A 14,660-nucleotide genomic window follows, 5' to 3' on the forward strand; every position below is an offset into this window, starting at 1 on the left:
GTAAGCTTGTTAACCCATTTTGAGTTGCTTTCCTTTAACAAAGCAGAACCAAGAACCTGTGTGAGCAGGCACCCTGGGGACACTGGGGTGCTTGCTGCTACACATGCAGATTAATCAAGGGGATAAAAATGAACTCCTATTTCTGTTGTGGAATACAGAGAGCAAAATATATTCCCTCTTGGGAATAGCTATAGAAAATAGCTATCAATTGATATCCATCAAAATATTTGTTTCAGTGGCAAAGATCAGTTATCTGAAACGCATGAGTGCTATACTAGAGGCAAATATCAGTGTCAACTGTTCTAAATGGACTACCTGAGAAAGGTAGTCTAAGAATGTGACTAAGTTAAAGATTAGTGTGGGTTGGGAATCGAATAGGTCATCCCGTTCATCTGGACCATGTGAACTTCATGGAGCCTGGCAATCACAGCTTAATCATTTCACTTAATCAAACAATAAAATTACACTCAGTACTTCACAACAATCTAGCTAAGTATGTAACAGATATTTTTAATAGTGTGTCAGGAAAGAACATACTTTGAAACTCCTATAAGTTTTAAGGGTAATGTTGGGAGATAGGACTAAAAAAACAAATGTTGGGAAAAAATATAACTATCACTCAAGTGACAGCTTTATTCTGAAACAGTCTGCTGGGGAGACAATGTTACTTTGTGATATATTCCCAGATGGGTGCCTGCATACACACAGGGTTTTGTTTTAATGTCCTGGTTTCTAACTGTCCTAATTTTATTCAATGTACTGTGAGAGTACTGGATATTCAAAAGTAATGCCAAATTTAAGAATTCTAGTTAATTTTGTACCACAGATAAGTTATCTATGTACACATGTAGACCATAGCTGTGTGGAGGTTCTGAAATGCTTCTAGGATACTAAAAGAAGGATCTGGAGAAGATCTGAAGATATAGGGCTTGTTATCTGCTTTCAAATTAGCATTTTCATCAAGACTTCTCCTTTAAAACATATACATATACATGCATTTGTACCCATACTTATTTTTATAAGTAATGATATTTACACGTAGAGAAATTAGTTACAAAGCTAGATTCCAACATGGAAAATTGCAAGTTTTATTCTTGTTATCAATTCAGAAAATAATATTGACTTTTTCTAAGAAGCCCCTCAGAAAAAAAATCGGCTATATATTGCCTCACTGGAATTTCACATACAAATTAAATTGTAACAGGTTTTTTGTTTTTTGTCGAGTGTTGTTAATTTCTATGATTTTTATTTATTTCTAAGGAAAGTTCTTTAGTACTCGAGCCTTGATATTGTACCTATGCAGATGTAATGGGAATCATTTTGGAAATACAATATTTTGCTTGCCTATTCAAACCAAAATTTCCTAGCACTGGATACCAAAATAATACTTGACAAATAATCTAGCTGAAGTTAAAGTTGGAAACTAGTATGAAATTTAATTGGAAAGGTTTGGTCATGTTGAGGGCCTTCAAGAATAGAAAAAGGAATTTGGACTTTATTCCATAGGCAATTGGGTACAAAAATTAAAAGTTTTTGATCAAGGAAGAAATATCATAGAAGGAGTATTTTAACTAAGATGTCATCAGTGGGCTGATCACCCTATGATAAATTGAGTAGCAAAAATTGGGAAATGAAAACAACAAAAAATTTCAAGGGAAAAAGATCAAGCATCTTTTATAACTATGGCTTGGGGTGGTAGAGAATTTTTAACTAAACAAAGGGCAGAGGAAATCATAAAAAGCCTAAATAGAAAATTTTGATTATATAAAATTAAAAATCTTTTAAACAAATAAAATCAGAAGACAAAATTAGAAGAGAAACAATGGAGTGGGAAAAGAATTTGTATAAAATTTCAATAATAAAAGGCTGATATCAAAAATATATGAGGAATAGACACAAATATACATAATACCAAGGGCCATTCTCCAATAGTTGTAGTCAAAAGACATGAACATTTTTAGAAAAAATTACAGACTATCCATGGCCTTATGAAAAATTCTCCAAATCTCTAATACAAAGATGAAAATAAGTAAAACAACTCTGAGATTTCATCTTAAATTACACAAACTGGCAAAAATGACAAAAGACGGGAACAGTTAAGGTTGGAGGGGCTATAGGAAAGCAGAAATACTGATGGTGTTTTGAAAAAATCCAACTATTCTCAGTACTGATTTGGAATTATGGAACAAAAGTGGTTAAATTGCCTGTATCAGAGTGTGGAACCTGTGGCCTTGTGTTCACAAGTTCCTCACCCCTGTACCTATGTGGTTTGACCTCATAATTATATTACTGGATATTTACTCCAAGGAAGACAAAGTCAGAAACAAAGATCCAAAGTATTTTAGAGTAGCACTATTTGTAGAAACAAAGAGATATAAATAAAGTGTATACTAATCAACTGCAGAAAAAACTATGTCCTGTGAATGTGAAGTAATTTCATTGGGTAATAAGAAATGAAGAATATGAGAGATTTGGAGAAATATAGGAAGACTTGTATGAAATGATGCTTCATGTAATGAACCAAACCAAGAGCAGAATTTACATAATGAATTTAACAATATGGATGAAAAGATCAGTAAAAAGAAGTAGAACTTTGAGTATTGAAAAAAAAAAGTATAGGCTCCAGATATCACATAGGCACTAAGTGTTTTTCTGTATGTTTTCTCATATGTCAAATGAAGGGGTGAGGGTCAATGGACTCTATGATTCTTTCTAGCTGTAAATCTTTTTTTTTCCTCTGACTCTCTTCTACCTCTAGACCCTGGAAAAGTAAATTTTAGCCTAATAGACATTGATCACAACTTTTAATTCATAAAGTTTAAAATGACAACAAGACAGTATATTATACAGCAAGAGCACTGGATTTAGCATCAGAGAACCTGGGAGTTAAAATTTGTGTTTTCCTCCTTATTACCTAGTTGTGACTCTGGGCCTCAGTTTCCTAATCTGTAAAACGATGATTTTGGAACTGATGATCGCTAGTTTTAAAACCTATGGTTCTATGAGATTTTATCATAGTATATACATTTTTTCCCCAACTTGTCCAAGTTGGATTTAATAAACTATCATTTTATTTATAAGCATTACCACTCAAGATTCATTAAATTATGTTATCTACTTTAATTTTACTTATATATCATAAAGTCATAAAATGTATACATTGAAAGAAGGTGTTCTCGTTCACTTTCTCTTGGAACTGTCATGCCTGAATTTTCAGTAGGTCACCTTTTTAATACATTTCTTCTGAAAGCCGGTGCATACAAATTTATTAAAATACCAGTATAGCAGCTTGCAAAGAAGAAATTAATGAGTGCCAAAGTTTACTTCTAAGAATAAAGCTCTGTATACATTCAACATGTATACAGATATTTTGGGGTTTTATTGTCAATACTAATTTGCCATTGGAAGTGCAAACTACATAAAATAACTCAATTTAACAGCCTGCCTTTGATGCATTTATATTTGGAGTCACAGTCTCTTAAAAATATAGCACAATAACTCACAAATGTAACTTTTTCAATTTCACTGAAGTCCTACTGGAATGCCTCATTCCCCTGCAGAGGTGACCCTACATTCTCAAAGGCTTTGCCACTGGGAGGCCAGCACTGGCAGGTTCTATCAAGCTGGAAAGGCTTTGGATGCAGGTCTAGGGATGAGCTGTTGATCTGCTGTCTGAGGACTAGCTAAGTTCTGAAATAGTTAATGATCAGAAAGCTGGGACCTCACAATTTTTTTTCAGGCATAACAATTCATGAAGGCCTTGGTAGGAGCAGAACTAACACCAATAAAATCTCGTCTCTGAGGAATGATGTAAGCAACTTATTGTAGGAATTGAAGAAATACTGGATTTTATTTGGACCTAAGATTTTTCTCCATGTTGCAGAAATACCTTACACTAAAAATGTTAGGTTTGGGAAACAGATTATATGTAGTTAGCCTAAAGGACTCTTTTAGCAAGTCTACCAGGTCAAAACTTTTTTTAAAGTACCACTTTTTTAGTAAATAAATATAAACCAATATAAACAAAAGCTCTTGGGAAAAGAGGGGCTCCTTAACAATTTTTTTTAAATGGAAAGGCATTCTAAGACCCCACAAGTTTGAGAACTGCTGGGTTGGACAAATAATACTAAAAAATGTGTTCAGTTCTAGATGCCATTTTTTAGGAATGATAGTGCTTGCTAAGTGGAAAAAATCCAGAGGATGGATCATTAGATCATAGCTCTAGAGCCACATAATCCTACCTCCCCCATTTTACAAAAAAGGAAACTGAAGCACAGGTAGATTAAATGATATTTGCCCAGGATTACTTAGGTAATAAGTATCAGAGGTGGGATATGAAGTCATTAACTCTTTTTTTTTTTGGAGGGGGGAAAGTAGGGTAATTGGGGTTAAGTGACTTGCCCAAGGTCACATAGCAAGTAAGTGTTAAGTATGTGAGGCCAAATTTGAACTCAGGCCCTCCTGACTCCAGGATTGGTGCTCTATTTACTGTGCCACCTGGCCACCTCAGAAGTCATTTACTCTAGATACAAGGCCTTTTCCACTGCATTATCCTGAGGAAAAGCAGGAATGCAGAAGATGAATTTATAACATGTGAGAGTCAACTGAAGAACTTGGAAATATTCACCCTGAAAAAGAGAAGACTTAAGGGAAATATAAAAGATTTCTTCAAATGTTTTGCAGAGGGCTGTATACTGTGTGATTCTAGGGTGCGTAACTAGGAGCAGTACATAGATGATAAATAAATCAAGCACTGAGGCTAATTAAGGGTCTACTACTAACTACTATATAAAAAGAAAAAGTTGTTGCCCCAAAGGAGAATATTCTATATGGAGAGAGAAACATGAGCTTGTTTAGGTTTACACAAAATAGATATAGGACAAATTTGGAGGGGAAATGCACTAGTAACTGGTGAGTGGGGGTGGGACAAGGAAAGGCCTCATGTAAAAAAGGTGGTGCTTGGGTTGAGTCTCAAAGGAAACTAGAGGTTCTAGGAGGCTGTGGTGAGAACAGAGGCTATTCTGCACTTGGGAACAATTGGGACACAGGTACTGGGTGGAAGGTGCAAAGAGGCAAATTGAGGCTGGAAAGAACTTGCTAACAATTAGAACAATCCATAATTGGTGTGATCTTTCTTTGGGAAGGAGCAGTTGTATCTCATTATTTCTTCAAATAAAGACTAGATGACCACTTCTCTGATATAGTCTAAGGGAAATTCTCTTTAATGTATGAATTAGACATAATGAGGTATCTTCCAACTTTAAAATCTTTTGATACTAAAAATGTAGGTAAACGATTTTCTTCAGTACAAGCCATAGTATTTGGTGGAGAGAACAAAGGAAAGAAATCTCTCTCAAATCTGGATTCTACTAATAGTAAGGGTCCCAAGGAGAAATGTGGAGTGGAAAAATCTAAAGTTTAGAACAAAATTAGAGAAATTACAGAAAGGACATTCTAAACTCATTGAATACTATGATAACCTCTTATCTTTAACTTTTGAAGATTTCACAATTGAACACATTAGAAACAGACCAAAGTGAGGAAGAAAAATGGGGAGGGGTAAAACTGTGTTTGCAAAATATATATTCAAGTCCAAGGAGAAAAATGAATGTCATCTATAAACTGATCTTTAAGAAGGAAATAGGACTGATACATAATAAGAAAACCAACTGATTTTTAAGACAAACATCCTCAGGAGGAAGTATCACTCACCTCTGGATACTTTAACTTCAATGTTTTATGCATTTCTCGAAAACGACTATAACGCCTGAACACGGTCCAAGTCTCATCTAGGACAGTAATCTATTAGTGAGGAAAATTGGTTTGGAATTAGTATCATTCAGCAGGAAAATGAATATCACAAATATACTCTGGTTGCATGGTATACTTGGTTAATTGAATTTTTTTTTAAGTTTTCAATTGGAAACAAACTTCTTCAAATATAATCTCATCTAGCTATGTAGATAAGATGATCAAAAAATCAAAATGAACATCCCATTTTAAATACATACCTTTTCTTCAAATAATATTTCGTGGTCGCCCCCACATCACACAGCATACTTTATTTGAAAGAAAGAAAATTACAAGATCACAGATCTTGAGATGGAAGGAATCATAGAGGTCATCTAGACCATCACACTGGTTTTACCACTGGGAAAAATGAACCCTAAAGACATTAGGCAATTTTCCTGAGGTTACAAAGGTATTAAGTAGCAGAGGCAAAATCTGACGTATAACTGTTTGTCTACACTTTGGTTACATTGCTGAGTCCGTCAAAGCATGATACACATTTTACACAAGACAAGTCAATTCAATCAACTAGAATGACCTTAGGAATATGGCAAAAATAGGAATTTTATGTATCAGATAAGAAAAATATTTTTTAAAGTGACATGTAAGGCTGATTATCCCAAGAGGCAGAGTGGTCAAGTGGGTTTAAATCCCACTTCTGAAACACACACACACACACACACACACACACACACACACACACAAACTATGTGATCCCAGGAAAGTCATGTAAACTTAAACTCTCAGTGCAGTGGGCACTGATGATTTTTTACCTAGGCTGAAGGGCAGGTGCTACTATGTATTGACAGACAGTTCCCTAGACTAATGAAATCACAAGCCAAAAAAAAAAATATTATTACAAATTATTATCTTGCTGAGGTTCTGTTGCTGGAGGCTGGGGTGGGACTACAATAAGAAAAAAGTAAACATTTAAAATCAGCCATGGGAGTAAAAAATCTCTGGGAAAAAAAATTGTTTCTGATCCCCAAGCACTCTTCATGAGACATGCAATGGTGCCTCTCTGTTCAGGTCCTTCTTTGTATTACCCTTAAAGAAGTACAAAGGCTGCTTGAGCAGCCATATGCAATTTTTCATCTCTATCTCAGGAAATCTCTGTGCAGATTTGATTTAACCACAAGGCAAACAAAGAATGGAAGCACGATCCCCATTATCAGGACAAGAAGTACAGTTATACCCCCTTGGAGCCCAAAGAAGAGAAAGGAAAATATTGTTAGAGTGGTGTCTGATGCTAACATTGCCTTCAGTGTTTATGACACACGACATCTAACAGGTGAAGAGATTTTCTTAACAATATGATCTTTTAGATTCATTTTGGGACAACACTGCATAGAGCTTCAAGGGAGGTCTTCTTATGCTGAATTATTAATATTGTCATTTCAATGTTCTAGTTTAACTGGATCATGAATAATTAGATTTATATTCTTTTTTTCCTTTCACAAAATAATTAAAATATAAATGGCCTTTATAACATCTCGGGTGAGAGGTAGGTTAAAGGTGCTCATAGGAAGTAGTCAAAAGCTTATAGGGAAACAGCTGGTATGTATATTTTGAGATGTATTTAAAATTATTTTTTTCCCATATGGCAAGTACTGCAGTCTTGATGTATTCTTTAAAATAAAAGGCAATTTCTCACTGGATATTCTCAGTTATCTTGTTCTCATTTTGTGGCTCATAACATCAAAAGATATTTGAATACATATTGAATAGAAAACATGAATTTTAAAAAATTTAGTGCAGAAAATGGTATAGTTATAACACAGGACATAAGATATATTCATAATACAGAACATAAGTGAACACCAGGTTAAAACATTTTAAAGACAATCTGTCATTTTTGAGCTTTTAATATCATGAGCTTAGGTCAAAGATAGTCATTTCTAAAGTATAGAATTGATTTTTTTAAGTAAAATCCATAAAGCCACAGTAGAGACAGTGTTGAATTTAGAGTCAGAATTAAAAGGATCTGGGTTTGAATCTCAGATTTGCCACTTATTACTTGTGTGAAATCGAGTCACTCACTTAATTTCAAAGGGTTTCATTTCTTCAGCTGCTGACAATGTTGAACTAGATGTCCAAAAAGGTTCCATATAACTCTAAATATTTAATATTAATGACATATATATATGTATGTATGTATGTATGTACTTAATATTCATCAATGAACAAAGCTTCTAAGGGAACAGAAGAAAAAATGAAAATATCTTTGTAGGAAGTTGTACTGACTCCTTCACCCTTCCCTTCAAAAAAGGGGGAAAGAAAAAACAAAACAACCCAACAACCTCTAAACCATTTTGGAGCTAGAACAACTTCAAGAAATAACAACATAATCGATGCCCTTCTTGTGCACAAGTTTTAGAAATAATACAAGATCTTGAGTTTGGAGCAAACTAAAAAAGAAAAAAGGCTGGGGGGGGGAGGCAGGGGAGAGGAGATAGAATACATTAAATACAAACAACTTAGCACCATGACTTATGAGGTATGTTTGTGGGGTGAGGAGTGAAAAGATATGATCAGCACAATAAATTAATGAGATCAAAATACTCGATTATTTTCTCCCTGTAAAGAGTATGGGGCATTATTGCTGCACATCTCTAAGTAGGAAATTCATTACTTCTTCCCTGGAATGGTTATGCTGATAAAAATCTATCTTTCACGTCTCCAAAATGATCGACTGCTACTTAGACATCCCAAATATTTTCACATGATGGACTGCTTTTTCTTATAAGCAATTCACATCTAAATGATTGTCACAAATTTTATGGACACATTTATTTTAAATGGCTGCGGAAGAATCATCAGTATTTATTTGTTTAAATATAACTGATCAAAGGAAATTCAAACACTTTTGTCTACTGAATAACATGTTCTCATCCAAAAATAAAAACAAAGCCCATAAAAACTCTATTTCATCCTCCTTTAAAATAATTCCTAAATTAACAAACATCTTTCTGCTAAATACTGTTACTTTACACCCTTTATAAATCAATCTGACAATATATAAAATACTACCTCAGGAATTTTGTCCTACATATACAAAGAAAGTTTCCTAATTTAATGTACTATGATAAAAGTATATTTAAAAATGATCTAGTCTTAAAACTTTTAACTTTTGAATTATTTTAAATTTTAAAAAATTATAAAATGAGTGGGGGGAATATCATTACTATTCACTTATGGGCTTCCTAGATTATAAAAAGTTTTTAATATCTTTAATAATTTAATAAATTTAATAATTATATTATTAATTTATTAATTAAAATTTTATTTTTAAATTTTATTTTATATTTATTTTAAATTTTATTTTTATAATTTATAATTTAAAATTTATTCTTAAAAATGTAATTTTTAATTTTAATTAATTAAAAATTAATAAATTTAATAATAATTTAATAAATTAATTTAATGATAATACTCCTCCTACAGTCAGGGAGGGGAAAACAAAATGGAGGAAAAACCAGTATAAAAATATGAATATAATCACACAAAACAAATTCCCACATTGACCATATCCAGAAATGTGTCTCTCATTTGAAATATTTATTGCATCACTTTCTGTTAGGAGGTGGGTAGCATTTTCATCACTGGACAATAATAAGTTTGTAAAAATGAACAACTTTGAAAGCTAGAAAAGCTCTGGTGAATGCAATAATCAGTGTGTGACCTTACTTAATAACAGTTAATATTTACATCACTTTTTATTATGCTAAGGATTTAACAATTATCTCATTTGATACTTGCAAGCACCTTGGGAGGAAAGTGCTATTATTATCCTTATTTTATAGATGACAGAACAGAAGCAAACAGAATTAAATAACTTGCCCAAGGTCACACAGCTAGTAAATGTCCGAAGCTTCATTTAAACTCAAGTCTTACTGACTCTAGGCATGGTGTTCTATCTAATGTGCCACGCAGCTTACCCTTGGTTTTGAACTTCCTAAGTATTTTTTTTCTACTTCAAAAAATCTGTTTATTCTTCTACTCTTTCCTACTGCCCTTCCTTTTCAGAGGACAAAACATTCCTGTTTACCTTTATATCTCATTTCCTTTTGTCTCTTTCAACATTTTGCTCCCAAAAATGTTCCTTTTCCATATACTCTTTGACAAAGACCATGAACATACTACATATACTTCAAGGTGGTCAATGACAAGAAAGGCAAAAAATACATCAAACTATATATAGCAGCAATTTTTTTTAGTAGCAGTGAAGTGAAAAAAAAGATGTCTATCTAATTAGACAAGTTGTGGTACATGGAATGTGGGAAGGTAAGTGGCACAGTGGATAGAATTTTGGGGCCTAGAGTCATGAAGACTTCTCTCCCTGAGTTCAAATCCAGCCTCAGACACTTACTAGCTATGTGACCCTGAGTAAGTCACTTGACTCTGTTTGCTTCAGTTTCTCATCTGTAAAACAAGCTGGATAAGAGAAATGGCAAACCACTCCAGTATCTTTGCCAAGAAAACCTTAAAGTCAGTAAGAGTCAGACATGACTGAAAAATAACAACAAAAACACAGGGAATATAGAACAATCATGAGTGTAGAAAAGCATCATGGGAAGACAAGTAAGCTAACACAAAGGGAAGTAAATAGAACCAGGAAAACTATATACAAAATGCTACAACAATGTAAATGGAAAGAGTAACAGTAATAATCAAAACCAAATGCCATGAAATTATAATGACCACCAAGCTTAACCTCAAATAAGACATATAAGAAAGTGCCTCCTTCTTCCTCCCAAGTCTTCCTTTCTTTGCAGAGTATTCTTCTTTCCTTTGTTGTCATTTCTTTTCACTTGGAATTGCCTGTGTGGGTTTTTGAGGTTTGCTGTGCTCAGCCAGAGGTGTCAAACTGGCAGCCAGCTGCAAACCCTCTGCAGCTCATGGTACTCCTGAGTGTGGTCTAACCAGATTAAAATGAGATTGGGAAATATTTAACAAAATCAATAAATATACAATAAAAAAATAACATGTGGATCTTTTCTTTCTAAGCCAATATAAAGCTTTCAGGGATCCTGATGTTTGGTTTAATGGCCCCTGTTTCTATTTCAGTTTGACACCCCTGCTCTAAGTCATCATAGAACCTAAGTCTTAGAGCTAACAGGGAACTTTAGAAATCATATAATCCAACTTCTCATTTTAAAGATGAAACTACAATTTTATACAAAATGTTAAGGTTTCAGAATAAATCAAGGCTCAGAGAGATTAAGTGTCCAATGTCATGTTGGTGGCATTGTCAGGATTCAAACTCAGGCCTTCTGCCTTTAAGGGAAGTCCTCTTTTCACTGCATATCACATCTGGCAATGCCTGCTACCTCTGAGGTCTAGTAGCATCAAGTAATATAACAGCAAGCACCCTAGCATACCCAGGATGGCTGCTAGCACAGGTTCTTTGATCTGCTTTTCTAAAGGAAAGCAACTCAAAGGGTGTTAACAATCTTACTGTAATCAAACATACAATATATCATTCACTTAGTTCAAGGGAAAGTCAGCACCCCAAACTTCAGAAAATACAAACAGAAATTATAAGCAGACATAAAATACAGAGAAAATAATACAATTCAATAGACCAACAGACAGGGCTTCTAGCTGTCTGACCAATACATACATACATAGTTAGCTACCAGAGACAGAAGCACCAACATCTGGGTATTCAAAGTCAATGGCTGTGCACAGCCTCAGCTGGACAAATCACACAACTCTTCCCATAAATGAGTCCTAAAGCAAAACCTCACCCTCAGATATAAATATAGCCTTCTCTAGGGTCAGAGGACATCACAACCTTCATGACTCACTGCCAAATTACAAAGTAAGACAAGGTGTGTGCCTTCCTGAAAAACAAGCCTCCCCTAAGCAAGCTTCTCTTGTTAGGCTCCAAGTGAGGCCCACCAAGGGGCAGGGAAGATCTTCAGATTCCTTTACCATTACAAGTACTATTGCTCCTACTATCAAATCAGAAGAACGTATATTTTTTGAAGTATAATGGCTTAAAATAATGACTCAATTGCAGGCATCTCTTGACTTACAATAGGCCTCCCTCATCCTCCTTTCTTCCCTCAGTCTCTGGAAACCCTGCTGCTGCTGCAACTATGGCATCTATTATAGGAAGAAATCTATAGCTTTTAGAAAACGTATAAATTTGGAAGTGAAGAGGAGAGAAGCTCTTTGAAATCAGCATCACTTCTGGATTGGTTCAGCTTGCTTATGGTCACTCTTTATGCACACATACACACACACACGTTTCACTGTAGGACATTGCTTTTATCTCTTATGTCTTTCCTTTGGGATTTGCTTGCATTATCTACATTCTTCTAACCAGAGACTCATTTGGATTAACAAATTTTAAGTCATATTCTTAGCATCTGGATGAGATTAGCACCACTGAAATGAACACTTTGGTTGAGGGGGAAGGGAAGTAATAGTAATACTTACAACCACATTATTCTTTAGGGTCTACAAAGTGCTTTCCTCACAAATCTGTGAGGCAGTGTAGGTATTATCTTCATATTACAAATAAGGAGACAGGCTCAGAAAGGTGGGGTTACTTGTCCATGGTGACATAGCTAGCAAACATCAAAGCTGGTGCTTAAATCCAATTCTTACTCCAAGTCTAGCTGTCTAATCTTCTTTGAGCTATACCATCTTCTTAATTTTGGAGTTTGGAGCATTTTGGGAAATGGACCAAGACAAGATGAGTTGCTAAAATGGGTGACAGGAAATCATGAATGTGCCTAGAAGCCCAGGAGAGAGGGGGTAAGGAAGATGGAAACATGTTAAAGATAATCTTTCCATGTTTCAAAATTTCTAAAATGAGTAGATTCTATACTCTGAAAGGGAGAGGAAAAAAAAAACCCTCTTCTAGATTTACATACAGAATATCATGTTCAGCTGGGAAACATTGACAAACTAGACCACAGCCTTATGTGACTGTTGGCAGTGAGTGTATCATCTTCAAGATGCTGGAGAAGAAGCAAATGCAGATGTTCAGAAAAGAGAAGGTTTTTCTTCTTGGGGGGTGGAGGTGAGGGTAAAGGGAAGAACATGAAAGCTATTTTCAAACGCAGAATGTCTCATAAGTCTTGGGACAGTTTTAAATTTAAATCTTAAAGTAATTTTAAATTAAATGTTAAATCTTAAAATTTCAAGACTTTTGGAGCACCCTGTACTTGAAGGGCTGTCATGTGAGAGAGGGATGTGATTTATTCTATGTAAATACAGAGGACAGAGCTCAGACCAATACTTGAAGTTACAGGGAGATAGATTATGGTTCAATATAAGAACCTTCTCTTACTACTATATGTATTGACCCCTACCCCGATATAAAGGATGCAAATTTATACATACTTGTTTTGACACCTATTCAGATGTACTAGTGGCTTGTCCTTATAAGAATGCAACCCTGAAAAACACCTGTAAAACTCTAGCTCTCATAAGTCTATATTATGGAATCCCAATGCAGATTTAAAGGGACAATGGGTCACATTTCAAAGGTAATGAAATGAAGAGATATTGTATATAAAATAATATAGAATGTATATAACATATTCCACATTATCAGCAAACATATAGGCTAATTGAAAGGATGAATGAATTTTTGAAAGAACAGTTAAGGAAGTTAAGTTCTGATAATTCGTATCAACATTGGAAGGATAATTTGTTCACTGCTTTACATAATTTGAATAACAGACCACTGAGATGAAGTACATCTCTAGCCAGAATGATGACCCCAAATCTGCAAATTAGAAAACAACAAACAATAATGAATAAGGCTATGATAGTGCATTCGTGAACTCCAAAAGCATGGGTGACCCTATATCTATCATGCTTCTGGTTGCTATCTCCTTGTTTCTTTTTGTCTGTTAAAATTGTTTGCTAGATGTGTTTCCTGTAGGTTTAGCACCCTCTAGCTGCAGATGCCTAATCACTTAAGCCATGTCACCCCCTATCCATGACTGTGATGTGTCACCCCTGAACCTGGCGTTGACCAAGCTCCAGATACCAGTTAAAGATACAATGGAATATTTTGGGGCAGGGAGGTCTATGTCCAATTTCAGCAGGAAGTAGCTATGGAAGAAGAGACCTTCACCCCTTACCCTAACATTTTGGGCCCCATTCATTCAAGGGGTGAATGTGCTCAAACCCCACCCTAAGATGTTTTATGTGCTTATTCTGTGTTACTCCTGTTGTATTGTTGTAAAGTTTTGTTGATACCAGTTGCTCCGTTTACCTATGAAACGGATATGAAAGCTCTTGGGACCGAATGTATTATTAATATATTTTTGCTTAATGGTAAGATCTTCCCCTTCCATTAATAGGCCCATGTGTTACCTGCGTGAGTCACATGGAAGCCTGAGTAACATGAGTCTGTGGTGGGAGGAGCTTGCTGAAAGGGTAGAGCAGGAAAGGTGGAGGAGAGCTGAGAGGAAGTTGGTCAGAGCAATTAGAGTTAAGGGAGAGAGAGGAAGCAGGCAGTGAACTGTGAGTGTTCGTTTGTGGCGTTTGTGGGAAGGCCTTAGCAGGGGGAAGGTTTAGGGATGGTGGTGCCCCCTGCATTGCTATTGTTTATAGATTTCTTTGATGAATTTGGCTTTCTGGTGTTGGGATTCAGTTTTCTGGTGTTCAAATAAATGTTTTGGTTATGTTTTCTATGTGAAGAGTCTGTTATATTTTCCAATTCAGAATTATGCCAACATATTCATAGTCGCCATAGGCACTGTGAATATTGTGTTGGTACTACATAATATGAAAATGGAACAGGCTACCTTATGAACTGTGAGCTTTCCATAAGGTAGCCTATTCCATTTCACTGAAACTCTGTGCAGTGATACTGTCTAGAGGATTCTGATTAGAGGTAT

General features: G+C 35.0%; 1 protein-coding gene across 7 annotated transcripts in view; it reads right to left on the reverse strand.

Annotated features, from left to right (window-relative positions):
* KIF16B (kinesin family member 16B) overlaps nt 1–14,660 on the reverse strand; it is a 401,835-nt gene that overhangs the window by 91,811 nt on the left and 295,364 nt on the right. For all 7 annotated transcript variants that reach the window (XM_069075448.1, XM_069075446.1, XM_069075444.1 and 4 more), the window contains one exon: nt 5,713–5,802. In XM_069075448.1, coding sequence (XP_068931549.1) covers nt 5,713–5,802 — 90 coding nt within the window. The remainder of the gene's footprint in view (nt 1–5,712; nt 5,803–14,660) is intronic.

This window comes from Petaurus breviceps, unplaced genomic scaffold (assembly GCF_028583685.1).
Source record: "Petaurus breviceps papuanus isolate PSGF00001 unplaced genomic scaffold, PetGlider_PUasm1.0 90919, whole genome shotgun sequence".
Lineage (NCBI taxonomy): Eukaryota > Metazoa > Chordata > Mammalia > Diprotodontia > Petauridae > Petaurus > Petaurus breviceps.